Below are 24803 nucleotides of genomic sequence, written 5' to 3'. Positions count from 1 at the left end.
CACAATAAAAAAAGAAGATTTTGCTTAAATTAGGGCTAAATGTACACTTTAATCCTTTAACTTTAGATTATAAACTTTTAATCATTTATAATCTATGAAATTCAATTTTGGTTTTAAATTTTATTTTTCTTATTTTTTTTTTCTCTATTTTGAGAGGGGGGGCTGACGACTAAGTTCTAATAATAAAAAAAAAAAATCTCAATTGAAACCGATTCCATCCATGAAAACCTAGTGTTTTTGGCTTCAACATATTCCTTTTTGTGAGTAAAGTTTATATAATATGTTTTTTTTTCTTTTAAACTTGTTTGAAATGGTGGATCTGAACCCGAAAATAATTTTAGTTTCAGGTTTATTGTGGGTTTTGAAGATAATTTTTTTGATTGTTAGATGTTATAAATATGCTTTACAAGGTGTTTAGGGTGTTTTATGGTTTTTTTTCAAGTGAAAATATAGTTTAAAAAGGGTTTTTCTTGGTCTGAAATATACCAACCTGATTTTCAAATTATTAAGGGGTGGTTGTCCTTTAAAAAAATTAAAAAAATAAAGCTTTGATACCTAGATTGCTCTAAGCCTGCATATCTGGACTTTTTATAGAGGCCTGGGAGCTTTGAGCTTTCCTAACCAAGAGACCAAACCCTTTTTTTATATATTACAATTGTATTTGTTTTTAAATTTGTTTTTAATTTTTTTTTTTAATTTTATCACTTAATATTTGGTTGATTATTAATTAAACAATATAATTTATTTTTATTTGATTTTTTTTATCACTTTGATATCTTGATGGTTTTTAATTTTATAAGTATTTATTTTAGATAAAAATTATAAAGTAAGATTGTTGAATCCAATTAAGTTTATAACCAATATCACGAGTTTGGTTGGTTTATTTTGACCAGATAAGGATCGGGCTTGATAAAAAAAATTTTATACATATATAATTTTTAATTTATTTAATTAGATATTTGCATGAATATTTTGAATTTTTTTTTAAAATTTTGTATGTATAGAAATATTTTGTAAAAGCTTGTACATACACATATTCTGAAAAAACAATATTCAACCTGTAACAAAACATGGGTTACATAGCTAATTTCTTTTCTATTGAATAAGAATCGGCATTCACTTAAAACTTTCTGCGCAGATCCTCTGCCAGTTTTCACGTGTTGTAACAGATGTTTTCTGGCGAAAAGAAAACTGAAAAAAGAAATAAATATTAATGTCTCTATCCATCTGCTTTTCCATTGTTCATGTTTCTGTCTAAGAAGGTTATGTTCATATCTTCAATAATCTATTTACGAAGATACTTTCCAGTTATTTTTTTTTTAAATGTATTTATCCAAAATTTTCTTTATTTAAGAGTCCCATAAATTTAAGACATTAAAAGCGGAGTTCAAAATAATAAGTCAAGTATTGTATTTATAATTTGTTACAAGTATTTAGTAGTATATTAACAATTATTTTTTACGGTGTTTATCAGTTGGAAATACATTAAAATAATATAAATATTTTTATTTTTAAAAAATATTTTTAATATCAACATATTAAAATAATAAAAAATACAATTTCAGCTATTTTTATAAAGGCTATATTAGTTGGACTTCTGCAGAACTTTTCCATGATTTTCTTCCATTATTTTAGCATGGTTCTAAATTTAGTTGAGATTTAATGTCTTAAATTTATTTGCCTTTGAAACCGTCACCACCGCCCTTCCGCGTCAAAATATTCCATTCCACTTTCTTCCATTACAAGCATAACTTGGATTGTTGCACCCAAAATGAATCGTCACCACTCACAGCTTTGACTTCTAAAGTTCCGACAAATCAACGATCATGATCTCCCGTCTAAAAGAGCTTGATCAGCGTACATTGGGACCCACATTTCTTAGTCAAGAACCATATGTTTTCTGGCGAAAAGAAAAACTGAAAAAAGAAATAAATAGCAATGTCTTTATCCATCTGCTTTTTCATTGTTCATGTTTCTGTCAAAGGAGGTTATGCTCATATCTTCAATGATCTATTTACGAAGATACTTTCCAGAGTTTTTTTTTTAAAAAAATGTATTTATCCAAAATTTTCTTTATTTACGAGTCCCATAAATTTAAGACATTAAATGCGGAGTTCAAAATAATAAGTCAAGTATTGTATTTATTTATAACTTGTCACAAGCATTTAGTAGTGTGTTAAAAGGTGTTTTTTATTCAAAAATATATTAAAATATATAAATATTTTTTATTTTTAAAAAATTATTTTTATATCAATACATTAAAATAATAAAAAATATATAAAAAATCATTTTTTAAAAATACAATCTCAACCACGTTTCTAAAGGCTATATTACTTGGACTTTGCAAAACTTTTCCATGATTTTCTTCCATTATTTTAGCCAAAAATAGCTTCACTCACACTAGTCTCATGTTCTTTCCATCAAAATATCTCTCCTTTTCCTTTTCGTTTTCCCTTTTTTTTTTTTTTTTTGCCTTTGAAACTGTCATCACCGCCCTTCCACTTCTATATTTCATCCCACTTTCTTTCGTTTCAATATTAATCTATAAATATTTTTATAAAATTAATTAAAATAAATAAATTGTGTTCATATTTTAAATTCCTGACCGGGTCATAAGACTAGAATAACCCAGTAAAAAACAAGTACAATATTAAAGGATTCCTGACCCGAGTCATGAAACTGATATAACATCTTAAAAAAATTAAAAAATAAAAGACTTAATTTAACTAGGGTTAAAATGCCAAAACTTGGGACCTTAATTGTGAGACTAAGGTATTCTAATAAAAAGCAAATAAAAATACATTATGAAACTCAATTCCCAGCCGACTCAATATTAAATGATAAAATTGAAAAAAAATCAATTAAATAAAAGACACCAAAAAATAACATGAGTTAACCCATTAAACACTATTCTCAGGTTATGAGATCATAATAACCTAATGAAAGGTAAATAAAACAAATTATAAAGTTTAATTCTCAGTTAAATCAATATTAAATGATTAAATAAAAAAAATTGAGCCAACCGGGTCAGCCTATCAAACTAGGTTAATCCATCAAATCTGAGATTCATATTATAAAAGTTTGATAATTAAATAAAAAAATATTAAATAATAAAATTAAAAACAAAAACAAAACATCATTCCAGTAAATAATAATATGTGAAAACTCCTTACTCCCTATTTTCCAAGTTTATAGTTAATTTTTTAGAACATAATTAAGGCTGTTAAAATCGTGACTTCACTCGTAAAATCGTAAGTTTTTACGAGTTAACATGTATCTAACGTGTTAAATCGGACTAAAAACTTGAAATCAGTAAAATCAGACTTAACTCGTGCAAGATCGATAAAATTGGTAAACTTAGTCCGATTTTACGAGTTTACTAAATTTGTGATATGAACTAAGTTAGGTTCAAATTTGGCATTACGATGTCTGCTGGCTAGTTTTGCGAGATTGAACATATCTTTCAAACCGTTTATTGGATAAAACTGAAATTTTACAGAGAAATATTAGATACATGAAAATATATTGTGGTAAATTTTCAAGTCAAATGAAGCCAGGAAACATAATATTTTAAATGGTCAAATTTAGTAAACTAATATTGTTAAATATGTCGAACAACACATTCGTGCACTGTTTAGGGCATATCTAGAACTACTGGTGGAATTTTGCTTCGATTAAAGTTGAGATATAAACTAAACATCTGAAAACTTTCCAACTATATATCATAGGCCCAATAATTCATCTAAACAATAGAGACCAATATGTTTAAAATCAGGAGAGAATGACATGTTTGAAATCAAGACTCAAACCTACCAGGAACATACAAAAAATGAAGATTCAGGCTACATGAAGGAATTTCAACATGAAGACTTTTTTATTATTCTATTTTATTTATTTATTTATTTAGTTTTAAATAATTATTTCTAATTTAATTTTTGTTAGCGCATTAGACATTGTTTAGGGGTTTATTTCATTATTGAAATCATATTAGTTAATTACTAATTTAAACTTATTAGCTTGCAACCCAAAATGGATTTATCAAGATTTATTGTGATGAAAACAACCAGGTTATCACTAGATTCACGTGTGCTTCTTACCTTTTAGTGATTCTCCTATATTGAAAAATTTTGTTATGATATTTTTTATTTCTCAATGTCATTAATTTATTAATTCATACTATTTTTTTTATTTAGATTACTCGTTAATTATAATATTATTGACTCGTTTTATTACATTTTAATGTAATTTAATTTATTAACTAGAATTATTAATATATAATTAATTTAAAAAATATTTATAATTTTATAATTTTACAATTCAAGTTTATATTATATTTTTTAATATCGTGTTAAAACAATATTTTTAACAACCTTAAGGTAATCTTGCAAAAGGTTTTAGCTAAACATAGCTTTACTCACACCAGTTTCATGTTCTTTCCATCAAAATACCTCTCTTTTTCCTTTATTTATTATTATTTGCCTTTGAAACCGTCACCACCGCCCTTCCATGTTCCAGTCCACTTTCTTCCATTACAAGCATAACTTGGATTGTTGCCCCCAAAATGAATCGTCACCATCCACAACTCTGACTTTTAAAGTTCTAATAAATCAACGATCATGATCTCCCATCTAAAAGACCTTGATCAATGTACATTGGGACCCACATTTCTTAGTCAAAACTCCAGACTAAAGTCTCAGGCATTTGGAACCTAACAAACCTTATTAAACCAAATCATCGAATTCTTTGCTAAATTCTTTTTTTAAAAGTAATTATTAAATTTTCATACATTCAACAGACCAACAAATAAAATTTCCAAAAAATGATTTCATAAATATACCTGTATTTAAAAAATTAATTATTAAATTTCCAAAATAATTTTCTTACAGATAAGATAACACACACAATAGCTCCTTGTATAAACACACAATCAACTTGCGTGCACATTTGTAACAGTGGACCCCTTCTCGCGTAATCAAAAATCCCTTCATCTTCCCGCCCGAAGCAAAAACGACACCACATCATATCATCACCAACAAAAACAACGACACGTTGTCTCCCTCACGTTTCCTTTGCTTCCCATGTATAAAAAACACAAGACGAGAATTCATCTTAGTCCTCGTATTTCTTAAGATATTACACTTATATACCTGTAGTTAAAAACTTTGTACAAACTCTAGATCCTCCAATTTGTTGGGTTATGCAAAAATATTATTGAATTTCTAACAACACAATGAAAGATTGTTTTATCTATTTGTTCTAAGATAATTTATCTAGGAACATGTAACTTGATTTATAGTATATAAAATAATATTATTTTATTCATCATTATTATTAATCTAAATATATATTTATTGAGAAAATAAAATTAAACCGAATGAAACTAGTGTTTGGTATTATAATTCAATTTATTTTAATATATTTTTCACAAGAAAAAATATTAAATTGATGTTTGTAGGTGTTTTTTGATATTCTAATATGCTAATATTAAAAATAAAAAAATATATGAAAAAATTATTTTAACATATTTTTTATTGAAAAATATTTTTTAAAACTACCATGTATTATATTACCAAGACACAATTAATTAAATAAAAATAAGCAAGATTATTTCTTAAAAAAAGATGCTATATGAATTTAATCACTGAACATTTATTTTATATCTCATGTGTGTATCAATTACAAATACAACTAAATTTATTTAATTATTGGACCAAGAATTGCAACGAAAGGGAAACTTAAAGCTCTTTTCCACATAAGATTTTAATTGAAAATTAAAGAGCTGTAAGGACTAAAAATAACTTCAACCTAAGCATTGTCAACCACATTCCTTAAGATGTTAACCCCTAAAGTAAGACTGGTAGTTATGCCACGTGTCCATCTTCAAAACAATCTACAGTTCTCTTCTTCCATATAAAGTTCTCACCTTTGTCTCCCACTCATTCTTCAAGAACCTCGAAAATGGAGAACCTTAATTTCATTTCTGTCTTTCTCCTCTCACTTATAGCGATATCTCACGCAAGTTTATCAGACAATGCTTATCTCAGTCTCGGGAAGTCAAATTTCCCGTCTGTGCAAGCAGAGAAGCTGATAAGGGAGCTGAATTTGTTTCCAAATTCAGAAGTCAACGTGATCGATGGTGTTAGTGTTATTGACCAAGCAGGGTATAATAAGAGGATTGTAGAGAGGAAATTTAGGTTTCCTAATGTAGTTGGTGATAAGGAAGAAAGCGTTACTGTTGATGATCTGGGAAATCATGCTGGTTATTACAAGATTGAGAATTCCCATGATGCTAGGTATTTGATTTTAAAAACCCTTGATTTTTTTGGCCTTGAGTTGAGTTTGGGGAGATGGGTTTTTTTGGCTTTTGTGTTTGCTTGTTTTGGTTTGGTCAAAGTTTTGATTTTTGGGTAAAGATTGGGTTTTTGAGGTTGGAGATTAAGTGGATTGGTGATTTTTTTGAGAATTTTTCGTGTGTGCGCCATTGAGTGGGATTTTCAGTTAGTTTGTTGGTTTCTAATTATTGATGCTGTAATGAATGTTTGATTAGGGTTTCATTTTATGTCAGGTATCATTTTTTTTTTCTAAAAAAGATTGGATGTTGGAATTAAGTTTGAATGGGTTGTTAAAAGAGGATTTTTTTTTTGAAGTTTGTTTGTTGGTTTCTAATTAGTGGTTACTAATTGGTGCGCTTGTGGTTTTGTAGGATGTTTTACTTTTTCTTTGAATCAAGGACCAGCAAGAAGGATCCTGTGGTCATTTGGTTGACTGGAGGACCAGGGTGTAGTAGTGAATTGGCTATGTTTTATGAAAATGGTCCATATACTATTGCAAATAACTTGTCGCTTGTGCGAAACAAGTACGGATGGGACAAGGTAAGGTGCCATTAAATCTTCTTCAGTTTATGCAATACTTAATTAATACTGGACTGTAATTTCTTTGTTCTTTCTTCATAAAAAAATAAACAAATAAATGTTTTCCATAGTGTAGCAAATGTAAATTGTGAAATATCATATAATGTTATGCCAAATGGAGCAAATATCCAATTTTTTACCCAATGTTATTAAAAGTGTGTTTCGTATTGTGTATTATTTACAAATCCTGGCCCTTAATCAACCTAGAGTAGGAGTTGATAGCAGGATGTTGATATGTTCTGTACTTATCACGGGCATGCTGCCGTTGGCATTGAACCTGCAGGCTTTTTGTGATTTCTTTGTTCCAACTCTTAAGCTAGCTGCTTGGTCAGTAGTTAGTTGTTTATTTGATTTAAGATCCTTGATTGCATTTTGTGAATATCTCCCAACAAAATACTTACACTTGCACTTTAGAGTTATTTTCTTCATTTTGGCACACGGTTGCACTTTATGCACTGGAGTTCACTTTAACTTGGTTCTTAGTGCAGTGGTGGTTTTTTTGTTATATTGTGTTAGCAGAAATACGAAGCACAAATTAAATAAGATGTGTTCTGGAAAAAATGAAGGATTGTTACTAGTGCTATTGAGTTTGGCTTTTGTTTCTCTATTCCTTTTCATTAATTTGGCAGGGAAGAACTGCAACTTCCCTGCTTGGTGACAAGAGAATTAACATGTTGCTATGATGATTTTGCAGGTGTCAAACCTTCTATATGTTGACCAACCTACTGGGACTGGATACAGTTATAGTACTGATAGGCGTGACATCCGTCACAATGAAGAGGGAGTTAGTAACGATCTATATGACTTCTTACAGGTAGTTATCCTGTATTTCCCTGTGATAAGAAATGAAATAGAGCAGAATATTCTGGCATCCCCATGAACTTCTTATATATTAATTTCTCAGGAAAGAACTGTAATTGCTAAAGTTTTACTGTACTGCATGCTAGTCTTAGTTTGTGACACTAAAAACACATTATGTGAAACTTGAAAGGATTGGTGAATTGTTGTTTATAAATGATTAAGATTTGTTAAAGCAACATATTGAAATGGACTAAAGTGCATTCTTTGTATGGCACCAGGCCTTCTTCAAGGAGCATCCTGAATTGGCAAAGAATGACTTCTACATAACTGGAGAATCATATGCTGGCCACTATATCCCTGCTTTTGCAGCCCGAGTCCACAGAGGAAACAAAGCTAAAGAAGGAATTCATATAAACCTCAAGGTATATTAATGAATTTGTCTAATACTGACCTTTGATGGATCTGTTTTCTATATTTTTTAATTGCAATAAAAATTTTGGAGCAGGGATTCGCCATTGGTAATGGGCTCACTGATCCTGCAATCCAGTATAAAGCATACACAGATTATGCGTTGGATATGGGAATAATTAAACAAGCTGAGCATGATCGCATCAGCAAGATAGTTCCAGTGTGTGAAATGGCAATAAAGCTTTGCGGTAATGTTTTATCTCAATTTACTCTAATTCCTCTAGGAGATCATTTTCCTAGATTGTTTCATTGTTTTTAGATCCCATTTTTTGTATCAATCAAATTTGTTTTTCAAATTTTTCTCCATGCATGAGGGTTTGACTTTTAGCTCCTGGTTCCTTGCTTGAACATGTGCTTTCTGTCTCAGGCACTGATGGTACAGTCTCTTGCATGGCCTCCTATTTAGTTTGCAGCACCATATTCAACAGCATTATATCAGTTGCTGGTAATATAAATGTAAGACCTCATAAACCCTCCTGTTGGAGTGTTCATGACAAAATATTTTTTTTTCAATTTCCAATGTGCTCCCATTGATCATATCTCTCCTTGAAGGAATTCTTCTTTACATTGAATAAAATATGTCCTTGAAGAATTTGTATCAGATGCACTTTTGTAGACGTGAAAGTAATCTGCATACTGGATGCATGATGTGTGTAACAACCAACCAAAAATTGACAAGCATTGATATATTATCTCTGCAGTATTATGACATTAGAAAGAATTGCGAGGGGAGCCTCTGCTACGACTTCTCAAATATGGAGAAATTTCTGGGCCAGAAATCTGTTAAGGAGGCACTTGGTGTTGGGGATATAGACTTTGTTTCCTGTAGCCCTACAGTCTACCAGGCGATGCTGATGGACTGGATGAGAAATCTTGAAGTGGGCATTCCTGCTCTCCTTGAGGATGGAATCAAGTTGCTTGTGTATGCTGGAGAATATGATCTCATCTGCAACTGGCTTGGTAAGTAGTACCAACGATTAAGGTACAGCAAGTTTCACTTACTTATCATTTATCCAAGGCTGAGGGTAAATCTCACATGAGCAGGTAATTCAAGATGGGTTCATGCCATGGAATGGCCTGGTCAGAAGGCGTTTGTGGCATCTCCTGAAGTTCCTTTCGAAGTTAGTGGTTCTGAAGCTGGAGTACTGAAAAGTTATGGGCCTCTCGCATTCCTTAAGGTCTCTCTCCCTCTTTCTCTCAAAAAACAATAGCCTCCATTTTCTTTACCAAAAACCATAGCCTCCATTTTCTTTACCAAAAACCATAGCTTTCATTTTATGAGGAGTGCTAATCTTGTTGCACGATGCCTCTGCCAACAGGTCCATGATGCCGGGCACATGGTTCCCATGGACCAGCCCGAGGCTTCATTAGAGATGCTGAAGAGGTGGACTCGGGGCACATTGTCAGAAGCCACAGAGGAGCCCCAACAATTGGTTGCTGAGATTTGATTGCCTTTATCAAGCATTAATAAGAGTGACCGCAATATATGGTTTCCTTGGTTTTTCCTGTACGCTTGTAAATATTATTCTCTCACGAATCAAACAGAATCCTATACAACGTGGTATCTTGGCTTTTGATTCTTTCAAGATTATAGACTGCTAGAATCGTAGTGTTTTATGGATGCATGCTTGTTTGTGTAGCTGCTATATCGTTTGTGATTTGTGCTGGAATCTTACATTTGCATGTATTTGTTTGAGGAATTTTAGCCATCTAACAACATGCTATCTGGGATGTCAAAGTGAGTTTCCAGCATTGGTCCACAACAAACCAGCTATAATTTCTTTACAGAGGCGCACACTTTTGGGCCTTAGAACTGGTATTTTCAGAGTTTTGCTTGAGCCCAATACTGGGAGAACAAAGATTTTCAAGTTTTGCAGGTTAACCCCTTTTACCCGAAGGACCCGTGTAGTTGTTAATCGCAGTCCGACTCATTTCACCATTGCGGACTGGGTAAAAAACTAAGAAATGTTCGTAAAAATAGAATTGCATGATTACCGCCATCCTTTTGCATGAAAACCTAATTTTCAGGTAAGTTGATGAGTATTAGGACAAAAACTGATCTCAGTACTGAACATTAAAGCATCTCCAAAGAAAAAAAAGATTTTTTTTTACCTTTTTTTTATAATTATTGTGTAGCTTCAAAAGGATAGCTAAATGAAGAGTCAAAATGATTTTTCTGTTGAATAAAAGTCATTCTTACATTTCTATTAAAAGAGTTAAAAACATAAAATAAATTATTTAAAGATTTAATTTTTTTCCAAAGGTTTTATAAAAAAACTAAAAATATTAATATTAAATATATTAAAATACAAATGGATTGTTAAAATAAATTTTTAAAATTGGAGTGCATCTAAAAAAAACTATATTTATAAAGATATATCAACAATTGAACTTTTTTATATTACTTCTGTTTTTGTCATTGGATATATTTTTCCCGCTAATTTAGGGGACGGATTTATCTTGTTTGAACAATGTGATTTCGTAGTAATTTTTTTTTATAGTTTAATGTAGGTGTCTGAACCAGCTTATATATACCTCGACTAATCTCACAGATCCTAAAATTGATGACCATGTAAGTTTTTAGTAACCATCATATAAACAACAACATCATTGAAACTTAAAACTATAAAAAAAACAAATTTTTTAATCCCATTTTCAGTACCTGGATGGTTCTAACATTTTAGTTTCTATAATGGTGACAGTGTTACCGTTCAAGGATAACTGATGAGAAATCTAGTGAAAGCACGGGTACGGATTAAAACTCAAATAAATTATAACTTGGTCCTGATGTGTCCAAATATCTCTACCAGTACCCCCCAAAAAAAAACCCAACTTCACATACCTCTTATCGTAACTTGATGTGGCAAGTTATTATTGGATACACGGAAGATCCTGGTAACAGTAACACGGGACAAGATCCAAACCGTATACTACTTTTATCAAGAACACAGAACAAAGGATTACAGTTTAACTCCCAGAAGATAAGGAAAACAAGTGCTCGCTTTCATGGCTGCTGCTCTTGCATTCTCAATTACCAACCGTTTTTTAAATTCTCGTGCCCTTCTGTTTCCTTCAGTTTCATCAAACCCTCTTGTAATCTCAAAGATATCTACAGTTTCTTATTTATCAACAAAAGATGCAGGCCATCACATGAAGCTCAAGAACCCCTCACGAGCATCTGCTGAGGGTATGCTTAGCAGTTAGCACCCTTTCAAGTTCACTAATTAGGACTGCTTCAGTTAAGATCTGCACTTATCTCTTGCAGGAATTCCTAGTGAGTTAATGGATGAAGATTCAAAGTTTGTTCCCTTAAACGCGGAGGATTCTGCACATGGTCCACCTGTAAGTTCTGGTTAGTTCTTTTCCTATTGCCTTCAAATTTGAACATTTCCTGTCACTATGCAATTGAATTTTATGTTTTGACGTGTAAGCCAACGAACATATCCGGCCTCTAATCAAGTGAGGCTAAAGAACCCTTCTTATTTTGCAGGCCTTGTTATTGTTGGGGTTTGAAGTAGAGGAAGCAGTGAAGGTAACTCTTGTTTTCTGTCTACTGACCTTTATGGAGATTGCCAGTACTAATATTGATTTGTGGCTTTTTTTTATAACCTATTGTCGTCATTCCTGATAAGTGCGAACCATTAATATGAGAGTTAGCTTATGCGTTGGTTCAGAGGATACTGGCTAGGCCAGCACAATAATTACTGCAAGTTCCAACATTTGTACTACTTTAGGTCTGTTCAATATAATTCTTTGCCTAATTTCTGGGAAAAACAAGTCCTTAGAAATTAATTTCTCTCTTGAAGGCACCAAAATAATTGTTTAAGGCAGTATGTCCCGGAAACATGTCTAACTTTGAATCTTCTTGGAACAGATAAGAGAGCTTCTCAAAGAGTTGGATGGTGAATTCTTAAAGGTAATATATAATTTCTCTATTTATCGGTTCATCCTCATCTAATTGGATTGTGGATATGATAAGAAATAGCTGGAACATCATGAATTCAGTGTTGAGGCAAATCCAAGATATATAACTAAATGGTTATTTAGTGTTTGGGATAATGATTAATCAATATATTCAAGTGCTTGGATTTCTTCCTTTTAATCTAAGGAACTCCAGGCTTATAGTAAAAGCTTGAATACTTGTAAAAGCAGTTCCAATCAAGGGGATTTAAAGACCCTCCGATCATGAAGTCAGAATATTTATGGGAAATGTATTAAATAGGTCAAGAAAATAAATGCTTTTAAAAAGCTTTAAATTCAAAGAACAAAATTCTTGAGTTTTATTTAAGAAGATTTTTATTTTACAGAAATCTTAACCAAAAGTTAGCTCATCATGAGGTTTTATTTTCTTACTGAGTTTTAGTATCACATCAATGCATGGAATAGAATAATGGCACAGAAATAAGTGATCTAATCAAGAAGAGTCCATGAACTTTGTTTGCGAGGGGGGGTATAAGAAAGTTAATCACTATCCTTGTAGTTGTTTTTGTTTTTAAGACTTGAGGCTCGAGACAACGTAAAAAGGATGTTATGATGGATGCTCAACATGTAACCAAGAATATAGATACACTTCCAAGTGTTATTTAACTGGTTTGTATTTTGATGTTCTCCATTGTAGGTTATTTTTTGTACCGAAGACATGATTCCTCGGTCGCTATGGGAAGCAATGAATACAAGTCAAACAAATTTGGAAACTGTGATGGTTGGTTTTCTTAACATGCTGCCTCCAGCAGCCTGTTCTTATTCCTGCCTGTTTACGATGCATTTAGCTATCTGGGGATGGTTAAATACTTGGGTCTTGTGAATAGTTTTGGTGGAAAGACCAGCAATTGTAACGTGGAAGAACATGTTCTTATTAATCAATATCATGAGTTTGCAAAAAGAAAGATAGCAAGACGAGTTGATGAATAAAGAAAATCAATTAATTTGGTTGTATTTCTCTGCCAAATCATGCAGGAAGTATGTCATCTGTTAATACTGTCAAACTTTGTGTACTGTTTTAGAAGTTGCCTGAATTTATTGTATCCTGTTCTGCAGGTTGCAAAGTCATTGCCACGGATCTGCTTCTTGTCTGGCCTTAGTGGGGAGGAGATGATGATGTTCATTGATGCTTTTCCAGAAACAGGTATTCCATTGTTTTTCTTGATGAAGTAAAATTAGTTTAATGCAATTATTAGTTTGACAGTAATTTAATTCTAACTTCAAATCATAGTCATGTCAGAAGGTTTTAGTAATCGTTGCCATTAAAAAAATTGTTAGGTGCATGGTATTGAATTGCTTGGACAGGATTTAGCATTCCATCCTGTTTTTTTTAATGGAAAATAATATAGCACATCATTCAACCCAATTAGCCAGAAGAGATCTCCATCTTCCCCTTCATGGATGAGGGCGGGTGTATCGTTATTCTTGCACGTAGCAGCAGTATGCATTATGCAACAGGCATAAACCTACTCTTTTGGCTATATACAGGACTAGAACCAGCTGTGTTTGCAGCTCTTGTTCCAAACAGTGCTGACAAACCACTCGAGGAATTAATAGAAGAAATTATGGGGGACCATGAAATGCTGGTGAGCTGATCTTGCTAGCTTTGATAAACTCCTGAGCAAGCATCTCCATCTAAGTTCTCACCAATGATAAAATTTAATTTCCTGCGCAGGCTGCAAATCAACCTGGCTCAACAGAGGCAAAATCAGACTCTACCTGAAGGCTCGAGATTATTTCTACTGTCGTTCATGGGGTTTTCTGATAATAAAGTTCTCATTGATTGTGATTTCTGGGGAAAAGAAGTCACGTTTTCTCCTCATCAGTCGAGGAAGTTCTTTTTTTTCTTTTGTCAGAATAAGAGCATATATTGAACCTCCATTGTTGTTAACCAGAAAGAAAGGGAGAAACAGAATCAATAGCAAAGTCCAGTTTTCAATTTTACCACTCAGGTTAATATTTCCTACTTCCATGTAGATAGGCATTGTTAGTAGCAATTGTACAGAGCACTCGTTTTTTAAGCTCTGAATAGGATGCAACAAAAGAGATTAGACACTAGTGAAAAATCTGAGAGTATGAAACAATAAGAAAATGGACACCAGTGCGAAGTCTGACAGTGTATGCAACAGAAGTATATGTACTGATCTTTCTACCCTACGCGTTACAAACACAGATTTCACTGTAGTGAATCCTTGTATCAGCTGCATCTTTGTGCTTAGCAAGATCACCTGTTTAAAATTCTGGATCCAGCCGAGGCAACTTCTTTAGAAAAGCTACGACCAAAGATGTAAAGAACGATCTGTCTCCAACCTAAAGTTGGTCACAATCTCTAACAAAAGAGCGAGAATTCCAAATAAATCTCAAATCACATGCCAAAAACAATTTCCAAAGCCTTTACAGCGTGAATACTATTGATTAAATTTGGATGAAAGATGTGATAATACCAAACAAAAGCATAGCACAAATATTAAAAATAAAAAAATAAAAATTATTTTAATATATTTTTAATTGAAAATACTTTTAAAAATTACATACATCAAAATATTAAATATATATTAAATTAATTTGACAATCAACATATTTTTTTTTAAAAGAAGACACTAATTAACCTAAAACCTAAAATATGAGAGAGATGGCCTTATTTTCGTTCTAATAAGTAGAGAGTAATGAGTTTAATAATTTACCATAAATAAAATATGCTCCCATTTTTATTTTTTTGTTAAAAACAAAAAAAATCTTATCCATCAACAAACTCAGAAACAAAATTTTTTTGTCTTTCATGGCTCATGTCGTCTACTGTGTCAGAAACAGATAAAAAGATTGACAATTTTTGGTTCCACTCCTACCGACGCCTTATATTATCAAACCCCCGAAGCTAAAATATTGTCTAGCATCAAGCAAAGTTTCAATCTGTTATGGTCCATCGCCGAATCTACAAGAAAAGTTGGAAAGATTTAACTTCACGAAACAAGAACCTGAAGATTGTAATTATTTTCCACTCCTGGGTCTTCCTGTAAGTGATTTTCGCTTTCCCTCTCTTGTTTTCACTGGGTATAATTCTTTTTATCTACTCAAAGATTGCATTTACTGAACCGTATGTATTTGATATAATTCGATGTTATGAGAACTGGGATTTGTTTCTTGTGATTTTCTCACGTGGGATTGGATTTAAATGTCTGATATTTGGTTTAATTTCGATTTTCGTGTTGTGTCGTGCGTTGTTGAGAAAATGTTTGACTGGAAGCTGTTTAGTGGGAAAATCATGGGATGTTTAATTTCTCAATTAAGAATGAGCTGTAATATGCAATTCAATGCACAGAAAACATGAACACTGGTGAAATAAGCATTAAATGTGACGAGGAAGTTCTTAACTTGAAGCAGAGAAAGTGGAAATCAACTGAAGAAATAATCTTCAATGGTCAAAGAATGTGTTAGAGAACTATTTGATATTGTTGTACTAGTATATCCTTTTCATTTGAATTCTTTGTTTCTCCACGTTGAGTAGCAGTTGCATTTGTAATTTGTGACAAAAGCAGTAATGAACTGTCACTGGGCTTTGACAAGATGCATGGATTCTCCATGGTTGATGGCTTTGCGGAGATAACTGAAAGCTTGGCTGAGATGATCAAGTATGTGGCGAACGAACCCTCGGTAGGGCTTTTCTATATTCAGCAGCATACTCAGAATGCAGTTCCGAATGTCATTAGGCTCCAGAATAATGTTGTGGAGAAGTCACGTGAAACAAATTTGCACACTGAAGACTTGGATGATTCTATCACCGTGGTGAAGTCAATGAAAGAATGTGGTTTCCCTGTTGCTGATGAGATGATTAGAGACATCAGGACATCTTTAGCAATATTGTCAGCTAAACAACCAAGAAGAGGATTAATGAATAGCCCAGTTTCGGGTTTCCAGATGGGAAGAACCAGCTCATGGGGACCAGGCACTTGGGGTCGTAATGGAGATGATGCCAAGAAGGATGGCAAAAGAACGAGCAATTACTTTTCAACTGTATTTAAATCTGCCAAAGAAAGGGCAAGCAATTTCAAGTGGCCACCACGTGATTCAAAAGAATCAACCACAAACCGGGCAGAAAAACCATTGTCTTATCCCAATCCATCACACTTGGTCGGTATCTCTAGTTCATCTTTGCCTGCTGCAGAACTTGATGAACTGCCCTTGTCCAGTCTAACTGCTGACGAGCAAGAATTAGATAAAGAAAAGGATCAGGTTGGTGTAAATTCACCACCTCATAATATATTGTTGGTAGCAGAAAACTACAATGACTTACAGGCTGATAAGGAAGCCAAGCTAGAGGAGTGGTTGAGAAGGACTGCTGACAACCAAGATAAAGTGCAATGGAGCAAATGATGCAGGTGGCTTTTCCTTCTTCTTCATCGAACATGTCCAATGCCATTGCTTCTCAAAAAACCTTTTGCTTGTATATCTGTTGTTTGTGCTTAGTGAGCTTGGAAGTTATATTACACGGTTCATCAAAAATACTTGTCTCGTTTTGGTTGGTTTCACATAGGTTTAGCGTCTCAGGTTTCTTTTATTAACTTTTTTCTGTTTTCTTATGTAATTAAATGTAACAAGAGAGATCTTCTGTATGATTGCTGCACAAGGTAAACTCTTTGGCAATGCTTTTTTTGCCTAGTACGCCCAAAAGCAAAATCATATTTGTGAAGCAGGATTTATGCGTGCATGCTTGCTTCCAGCAACACTCCTGGTACAAGCTAAACATTTCCAAAATTGTACTGTATTTTTTGGAACTTATCCCGCGGGAAAACTCCAGCTCCCATTTATTACGAATACGATCTTGGTTATTGCTCAAGCCTGGCACATCTGCAAACACCCTTGAGATGTTGATGTTCACCTTTGTTGTCCAGATTTGTCTCTTCAGTAGTGTTAGGCAAGATACCTTGAGTCCTAAGTTCGCAAACATTTCGTGCAAAACTGGAGCTGCTTGTCACCTGGGGTGAGGAGGGGGGGTTGGGGATCTTGACAGGTTCTTCCCGGTTGTGTAATACGCTTGAATCAATGCTTAGTTCTCCCTATTTATCTGATCTTGAAAGCAAGATCGAATAATAATCAGCCGACTCCAGCTGGCATAAATAGATAAGATAAACCATCGCAAAATATGCAAATATGAACAAAGTAACAGTGGAGGTTGATCATGTCAGCAAGACCAGTTGATGATATTCTGACGATAGTTGAGTCTTCTCTGGTGATAAACTTGTACAGTGAGATCGATCATCACTTGGTTATGTTTTTGCACGAAGAGATTTGATCATCTTCTAGGAGTCTTGAACTTCATTAGCAGAGAGCTCTGCGATTGGATAAGCACCCTTTCTATGGTGGGATCCGTCCTGAAGTATACGTGGATTGAATCCTAACCACACACAATTTTGTACACGGTTGTGAATATTCACGAAGACTTCTAGCTTGGATTATTCAGAAACTGCAAGAAGAGATTTTCTTAACTATATGGACTTATGACACCAGTGAAATTCTTGATACTCTAATCTTACTACGATCGAATTTCTTGCTGAATGCATTAACTCGTAAAAAAAAAAAAAAAAGAGGCTAAGGAAAAGAACGGAAAGGAAATAAATAAATACATGGGACCAATCAAATAAATTTTTATAAAGCAAATAATTTTATTTTTAACATCAAAAACTTATTCCACTATTTATATATAAATATATGATCTTGATACATGTTATTATCATAGTTGGGTTATGTTGAAGACCAGAAACAACGAAGTGATTAAAGGTTCATTCACTCCATTATAGAATCAAGTGTATTAGGTCAAGCAGCTTTATAGGTTATTCTCAAGCTTTTTCATGGGATGCAGAGGGTACAGCTTCATCTGCTTGCCGTTTTGTTTCTTGGGTTCTTCCTCCTCGTGATTGGTGGAAGCTTAATATGGATGGCAGTGTTTTTGGGGCTTCGGGCGATGCTGGTGTTGAAGGGTTAATTCGTGATCATGCTGGCAAATGGATTATGAGTTTCTCGGGTTATAGTGGTTGCACAACTATCATGGCTGCTGAACTTGGAGCTCTGCAAAGTGATTTAGAGTAGGCGCTCTCCATAGGATGTGCTCATTTGGAGGTGGAGTCAGATAGTCTGGAAACCACGCAGTTTATTTCTTCGTCTCCAGCTGGTTACCACCCTCGCTCTCACCTGATTAGTGATGCGAGGCTGCTTCTCTCGGCATTCCTCAATTCAGGGTCTTGCATACGCTACATGAGGGTAATCGGTGTGCTGATTTCCTTTATAGCAAGCTTGCTTTGGATCAAACTTGGGCTTCTCCCCTTGCCGATCTTGGTGGATGCTCTTCAAGCTCATTTAGCTGGTGGTGCTATTTTATAGCAGGAGATAGTTTTCTTGTCTTGCTATAGTTCTTTTATGTACCCAAGGGGGAAAAAACTCTGTATCTCAGGACATTTTGTGCAGGCACGGACAAGGACACAACATCGGTAGCCTTGCAATGGGTCATGGCAGAGCTAATCAACAACCCAGGGATATTCAAGAAGCTTAGAGATGAGACCAATACAGTTTAACAGGCTAGTCAAAGAATTCGACGTCCCAAAACTCTCTTACCTAAGGGCAATCTAAGACTTCACCCTTCAGCACCCTAAATCACACGAGAGAATGCTTGATTTTTTTTTTTTAAATTTTTTGTTCAAAAAGATGTTTTATTTTTTCCAAACCCATGACAAGGAATTTGCCCCAGGTCAGCTTTAAAGCTATGCTTTGGAGAGTGCTTTGTTTGGAAAATCAAGGACTGGGAAGATGGATTCCCTGCCAATGGTGTTGCCCAATGAAATACATGAATTCATTTTTAAGAGCTACCATTGAATTTCAGACAAGTTCAAGATCAAATTGTTCTTTAGGTCTATCACAAAGTCTGTCCGGTGGACTTCGCTCTGAAGAACCAAGCATGTAATCCCTTGAAATTTAATATATTGATCCATTTGCCTCCAATTCCAATATCCTTACATTGCCTTTGCAAAATAATAACATACAGGCTAATTTGATCAATTTTCTCGCCATGACAACAGCTATAACCAGTCAGCTAGAGTTGGGACGGGATGAACGAGTCAAACCACCCCAAATACACTTCGACCTCCTATACAAAGTACAGGCGGAACCCAAGATGAAACTGGATGGACTAAAACCTTTAACCAGAGGATCACTACCTTTGCATGCATTTAAAAGCACAATGGAAACCGAAGCTCGGTTTTTTTCTCCTGTATTTGTTTGCCAACAAGCTGTCCATCCTGTAACTGAAAAGGCAAAGTTTAATCAGTTTTTTTCCCTTTATTTTTACAAACCATTACACGGCCATCTTATCTTCAACGTCAGAGAAAAATTTGACATTGACGATACAGGGTCTAGTACCTGATCTGAATCTGGCCACGAGTCTGCACTGACAACCAAGTTTAGTACACAGGCCTTTACTGGCAGTCTTCATCATAAAAAATTTTATGACGTTGATTAAGGTCTAGCATCAATGATCATATCTTGTGCTTTTGTGATAGAGGAAGTTGAAGTCAGATTTCACCGTGACTAGCGCTTGCATCATAAAATCTTCTCTCCATCATGTCACAATACAGTTGTGCTGTTTAAAATAATGATGAATTGAACTTGGAAACTATAAATAAAAACATAACCAATTTACCTGGATTCATAAAACCTCCTCCATAAGGACACATTCTCCACACCACAGTTGGCTTAGGGACAAGCTTCATGGTAAGTGGGTAGTTCAGGGGCACTGCCTCTCTCCAAGGCATGACCAAACTGTTGGCCTTTGTCATAAAGCTCCAATTCATTATGCAGTCTTTGAGAAATGACTGCAGTGATGAAGAATGAGGAGTCATTGATGACATCTTGTTTGATTAGATACTGCCATTTTCACTTCTCATTGCAGACACCATCCATTACTCCTAGTGCTTTTGCACATGGAACATGCATCTTCAACAGTTGGGAATAGCACGTACAGAATTCTCCAGCGTCCCTAGTTGACTACTTCAGAAGAAAGAAGGAACAAATTCTGCAACACATCAGAGAAAAACATTCAAAATGGAGAGCGAGTTCCCCACCAAACAGGGATAGAAATATCAAATCCACAGACAAGGTATTGAATCTTGTTTGATACACATTTCAATTTTATCATAAAAGAGAGAGAACAAGTAGCATCAATTGAAATAAAATTCAGAAACATGTATCACTAAAATGCATTCAACCTAGTAATCATCAAGAAAAATGAGTGCTCATTTGCCATGCACCAAGAGACGTGATGAAAAACAATATCAGAAACCATAAAGTTAACTTGCACAAGGAATTCTCAAAATAACCTTGGTGGTAGAAGATAGTTCACCATCCTAGACACTCATCATGGAGGTGCTGTCTGATCATTCTTCAACATGTATACTTGACTTTGTCCTAACAAAATTGAAGCATTTACTTTAGATTTCCATGATGAGAATAGTTAGAGAAAACAATACTAATGAATGAATATGGACAGAAAAAAAAGCATCAGTTTACAACCCTTTCTATGGAGTGTAAAAAAGTGTATTATTCCATAGCTCCTTCTGTGGTTCTAGAGAATATATGTCACTTCTCTCAATGGAAGTGCAAGAACTAAAGTCATCGTATTATATAGGACATGGATAGATTATATTGATGTTAGTATGAAGTGATGAAAGGGCATTTATATTAACTTGACATAACAAGAGAAGAAGAGGCTCAATATGCATGTAAAGAGTAAACAGAACAGGAACGATTCACTTCCACCTTGCATCCAACTATACCAAAACTAACAGATTTATTATAAAACTAAAAGGATTTGATATTTACCTGCACTACTCGTTTCAGGAGGTGCCTGATTTGTTGTCCGAATTTCTTCGGATGCCTTAGCACTAACCATGTTAGAATTGGGCAGAGGAGCAGGCTTATTGCTGCTGCGCACTATTTTAGCCCTCCTGCAAGATTTTAGTAATAAGAGTTAACAGGGAAAATTCTCAGTCAAATGGTATAAGAAAAATTTTAGAACATCAAAAGAAACAATGATGATAAATCATCTTCAATCAACACAAACCTGACCAATTTTCGCTTCAAAGTTCCCTTTTGTAGTTTTGACATCCCTTTCCAAAAAAGAAGTAAAACGTTATTTCAAGTTCCACATAACAGACTAACCTAATAATTTGGAGAAAAGAGGAAGTAAACAAATAATGTTTCATCATTTTCACCTGATTTTAGACCTAAAGAAGTAGCAGAAGCTTTGCGACCACCTCTCTCGGCTTTAATAGAAGCAATAAGTGAATCAGCAGTGGACCCCAAACCCTTTCTCCCAATCAATTTCACTCCTAGCTTCTCGCAGAGATAATTCATCCTCATTTCATCACCCCCTCTCACCTCTCTCAGCTCAAGCACCTGTTGCTTTGATAATAAAGTGTACACATGAAGCGGCTGTTGCTGATTGAAATGTGACTGAAGTTGCTGAAAAAGGAGCTTATTGGAATGGTGTTGATCTGGCCTAGAACTTTCCTGACTCTTTTTCCGTGGTTCATTAAATGTAACCCTTAAAATTGCTGTTGACTTCAAGTCAGGATTATTTCTGCCAAAAATAACAGAAAAACTCCCAAACTCTATATCTGGCTCCCTAAATAAATCTGCAAGAAGGGAAGCACAAGCGTGGGCATTATTTGACGGGCTCTGATTAACCTTCACCCTTAAGGCTCGAGCGCCAGCATAGTGAGCTATGTTTGCAGCTTCTCTTAACCCACTGAGAAAAGCTCCATGCATGGTTGCCGGATACCGCCTCATTGTGGCCTCCCCAGCAAAGAAAAGTCTCCCATCTCCCACACTTTCTGCTAATATATCATAGTCATCTCCTGATGCTCCAACTGCAACATTAGAGTAAGAACCAAGAGTAAATGGATCACTACCCCATCTTGTGCAGATAGTTTGGATAGGCTCAGGGACAGTGATTCCTTGTGGTTCATAAATACCTGCACGCGTTCAAACTTGAGTCGCATATAAATATTATTTAATCATCTACTCAATATTCAGATTTGCTTTTCATCTTGAAACAGACAATTACAGTGGGCAATGCTACCGGACATTGAAGGAAAAAAGCCAATTTAAATGACCATGCATAATGATGTAACTACTCCAACTGTTTGCAACTAACACACAAATGTGGTATTCTAGAAATTGCAGAGATTTATAAGAAAGAAAAGAGAAAGCTACATAAACAATATTTTCAAACGAAAAGTTGAATATATTACCCTTGAGGATCTGAATAACCTGGGTCACCGCATCTGTAGGCGGCATACTCTCAAATGTATGTGCAGCTTCCCCTGCTACTAAAGCAATCAAGACTGGACCACCAGCAACAGTTGCATAGCTATAAAACAAGAAGAATTCCCCTCGAGAGCTTGTATTGTCAGTCAAATGACCAAATGTGTCAAGATCAGTTTCCCAAAACACGCAAGGAAAAAGCATTGCGACCTTATTCAGCAGTCCATATCCTAACCTTTTTATCCCATCAAGCTTCCTCTGTGGCAACTCAGGAATAAACTTGATCGACCCACTCTTCAACACCCCAAGTGGAACTGTACACAGCACCATATCCCCCTCAAAGACTTGACTCCCTGCAATAACCCGCACCCCATCACTCCCATACCTAACAGTATGCACAGTCTTCTCATACAAAATTGGTACATTCTCAGCTAAAGCCTGAACCAACCGCCCATTCCCTCCAGGCAAAAAACAATGATCCCCTCCCATGTCATACGGATCATCCTGGTCCCAAAATGCCAATGATAACTTTGACAACAAACCTGCATTCGCATATTCCAAATTAGCACAATGCCAATTAAACAAATTGATCTCCTCCTTATTCACTGCATCCTCATAAACCTGCCTAAATGTCTCCAATGCAGCCCCCAGCGATACATCCACCGAGACATCCCCCATCAACTGCCTGAGCCTACTCGCTTTATCCAATAACCTATTAAATGCCGTCTCAACCTTCATATCCATATCCAAATCAACTGGTTTCCCATCCACACTATAAAGCGGACACTTATCCCTCACCTTATGCATTGAATACCCCAACTGCCTCGCCAAAATCCCCAACGGGTTCCCCAATGTCCCCGTCAACACACTCCCTCCTAAATCCACCGACGCACTCACCCTATTCCCGGCTCCTCCTTCCATTCTCTTCGTGTAAACTCTCCCACCAGCACGCTTCCTCCCTTCCAAAACCGTAACCTTAAATCCCAACCTCATTAACTGCCTCGCCGCACTCAACCCTGCCAATCCTGCCCCAACAACAATCACATTTGATTTCGTATCCTCCTGGGGAAATTGCTCTTTTATTGACTGCGAAACTCCAAAATTAATATACCCACGCGAAACTAAATAATTATAAGCAGATTCTAATAACCCATGACAATGTTTCGGCACGGAATTAAGAAACATTTCTTTAGTCACCCAAACATTAACATTCTCACGCCATTTCGCAATTATATGATTCCTAATTAGAATGTAATTAACCTGTTCGATTCCGCCGATATTGGTGACCACACGGGCATCTATTTCCTCTTCAGTTAAGGAATCAGCAGGGAATCCAGCAGAGAGACCGATCACGGCTTCGTTCGTTGGATCTTTGTTGATTACTATGATTTCTTCGGAGATATCGGGGATCGGTTGTTTTTGGTGTTGGTTTTGTGAGAAAAATTGGGGGAAGTGAAAGGAGGTTTGGGCCTTTTGGGGTCTGCCGCGGCGGCGTTTCTTGGGAATAGGGAAGGAGAGGAAGGCGTTGGGATCAGGAAGCGCTGGTGCTGGTGCGGGTTGGTTTTGGGTTGGACTAGGGGTGGTCTGGGAAGGGAGAGGAAGGAAGGGGATGAATTCGAGAGGGAGGGAGGAGAATTCTTCGGGCGTTGGAATTGGTGGGTTCATGATTGTACGATTTTAGTTGTTGGTGGTTGTGGAGAGAGTGAAGGAGGTTAGTGTGGCGGTGGCGGTGGTTAAGCAGCTGATAGCGTGGTGGATGACGATGTGTAATAGTTAATTTCTTGAAACGAACTGGATTGCTTTGTGAACGACGTTTCGTTGATAGTGATCTGAGGCTAGATACAGATGTGCTTGGGATAGAGGTGAGGGGAGATATAATTTACTCTTTTTTCTATGAGAAAAAATAAATAAAAAAGCAAATTTTATGCTTTTACGGTGGCCTTTTTGTTTTATACAGTGGAAATGAAAACAGAACAACTGCCTATGATGAGTACTACCCATCGCATCAGCCTGAATCAAATGGCCCCTACCAGGCGGGGGGCTTTCCCAAATATGAAAACGCTCTACCCTTTTAGCCCCAGGTTTAGCTAAAAAGTCTGCACAGGAATTCCCCTCCCTGAGCGTGTGATGAAGATCAATCACCCATGGTCTCTGCATCAGCTCCTTATAATGTCAGCTAAAATTTATGGAACCCTATACTGTCTTCTCGAATGAGTCGAATAGCAGCATCATGAAGTCAAGAGTAACACAGAATCTTAGTAAACCCCTGGTCCCAAGAGAGTTGAAGACCATGTTTGATAGCTTGCAGTTCTGGCAAGAGATTTGTGCCGA

General features: G+C 35.3%; 4 protein-coding genes across 9 annotated transcripts; 3 read left to right on the top strand and 1 right to left on the bottom strand.

The window, feature by feature from the left end:
- The first annotated feature begins 5918 nt into the window (after positions 1–5918).
- LOC133705664 (serine carboxypeptidase-like) lies at positions 5919–9766 on the top strand. The gene is made up of 9 exons (XM_062130991.1): positions 5919–6293; positions 6704–6872; positions 7606–7725; positions 7991–8134; positions 8218–8368; positions 8548–8636; positions 8882–9140; positions 9225–9358; positions 9500–9766. The coding sequence occupies exons 1-9, from the start codon at positions 5959–5961 to the stop codon at positions 9626–9628; spliced, it is 1530 nt and encodes a 509-aa protein (XP_061986975.1). The 5' UTR covers positions 5919–5958; the 3' UTR covers positions 9629–9766.
- A 1349-nt stretch (positions 9767–11115) lies between these two features.
- LOC133704596 (uncharacterized) lies at positions 11116–14105 on the top strand. Its single transcript, XM_062129470.1, has 8 exons — positions 11116–11367; positions 11446–11522; positions 11671–11712; positions 12055–12096; positions 12799–12882; positions 13218–13305; positions 13650–13747; positions 13837–14105. Exons 1-8 carry the CDS (start codon positions 11187–11189, stop codon positions 13882–13884), a joined length of 660 nt encoding a protein of 219 aa, XP_061985454.1. The 5' UTR covers positions 11116–11186; the 3' UTR covers positions 13885–14105.
- An 837-nt stretch (positions 14106–14942) lies between these two features.
- On the top strand, positions 14943–16817 carry LOC133706067 (uncharacterized). Of its 5 annotated transcripts, none has more exons than XM_062131585.1 (2): positions 14943–15174; positions 15695–16817. In XM_062131585.1, exons 1-2 carry the CDS (start codon positions 15077–15079, stop codon positions 16530–16532), a joined length of 936 nt encoding a protein of 311 aa, XP_061987569.1. In that variant the 5' UTR covers positions 14943–15076; the 3' UTR covers positions 16533–16817. The 5 variants fall into 5 exon arrangements, with proteins under 5 accessions (XP_061987569.1, XP_061987570.1, XP_061987574.1 ...); XM_062131586.1 differs by having other exon boundaries at positions 14946–15174; positions 15698–16817; XM_062131590.1 differs by having other exon boundaries at positions 14952–15174; positions 15726–16817.
- A 2293-nt stretch (positions 16818–19110) lies between these two features.
- Positions 19111–24499, bottom strand: LOC133705406 (protein FLOWERING LOCUS D-like). Of its 2 annotated transcripts, XM_062130591.1 has the most exons (8): positions 22460–24495; positions 21419–22180; positions 21268–21313; positions 21027–21151; positions 20525–20612; positions 19849–20220; positions 19569–19757; positions 19111–19453 (listed from the first exon to the last, which is right to left on the bottom strand). In XM_062130591.1, exons 1-5 carry the CDS (start codon positions 24135–24137, stop codon positions 20563–20565), a joined length of 2661 nt encoding a protein of 886 aa, XP_061986575.1. In that variant the 5' UTR covers positions 24138–24495; the 3' UTR covers positions 19111–19453; positions 19569–19757; positions 19849–20220; positions 20525–20562. The 2 variants fall into 2 exon arrangements, with proteins under 2 accessions (XP_061986575.1, XP_061986576.1); XM_062130592.1 differs by lacking the exon at positions 20525–20612 and having other exon boundaries at positions 22460–24499.
- Positions 24500–24803: the final 304 nt, after the last annotated feature.

This window comes from Populus nigra, chromosome 10 (genome assembly GCF_951802175.1).
Source record: "Populus nigra chromosome 10, ddPopNigr1.1, whole genome shotgun sequence".
NCBI lineage: Eukaryota > Viridiplantae > Streptophyta > Magnoliopsida > Malpighiales > Salicaceae > Populus > Populus nigra.
The sequence above is the reverse complement of the archived record's forward strand: the minus strand, read 5'-3'. Positions and strand labels throughout refer to the sequence as shown.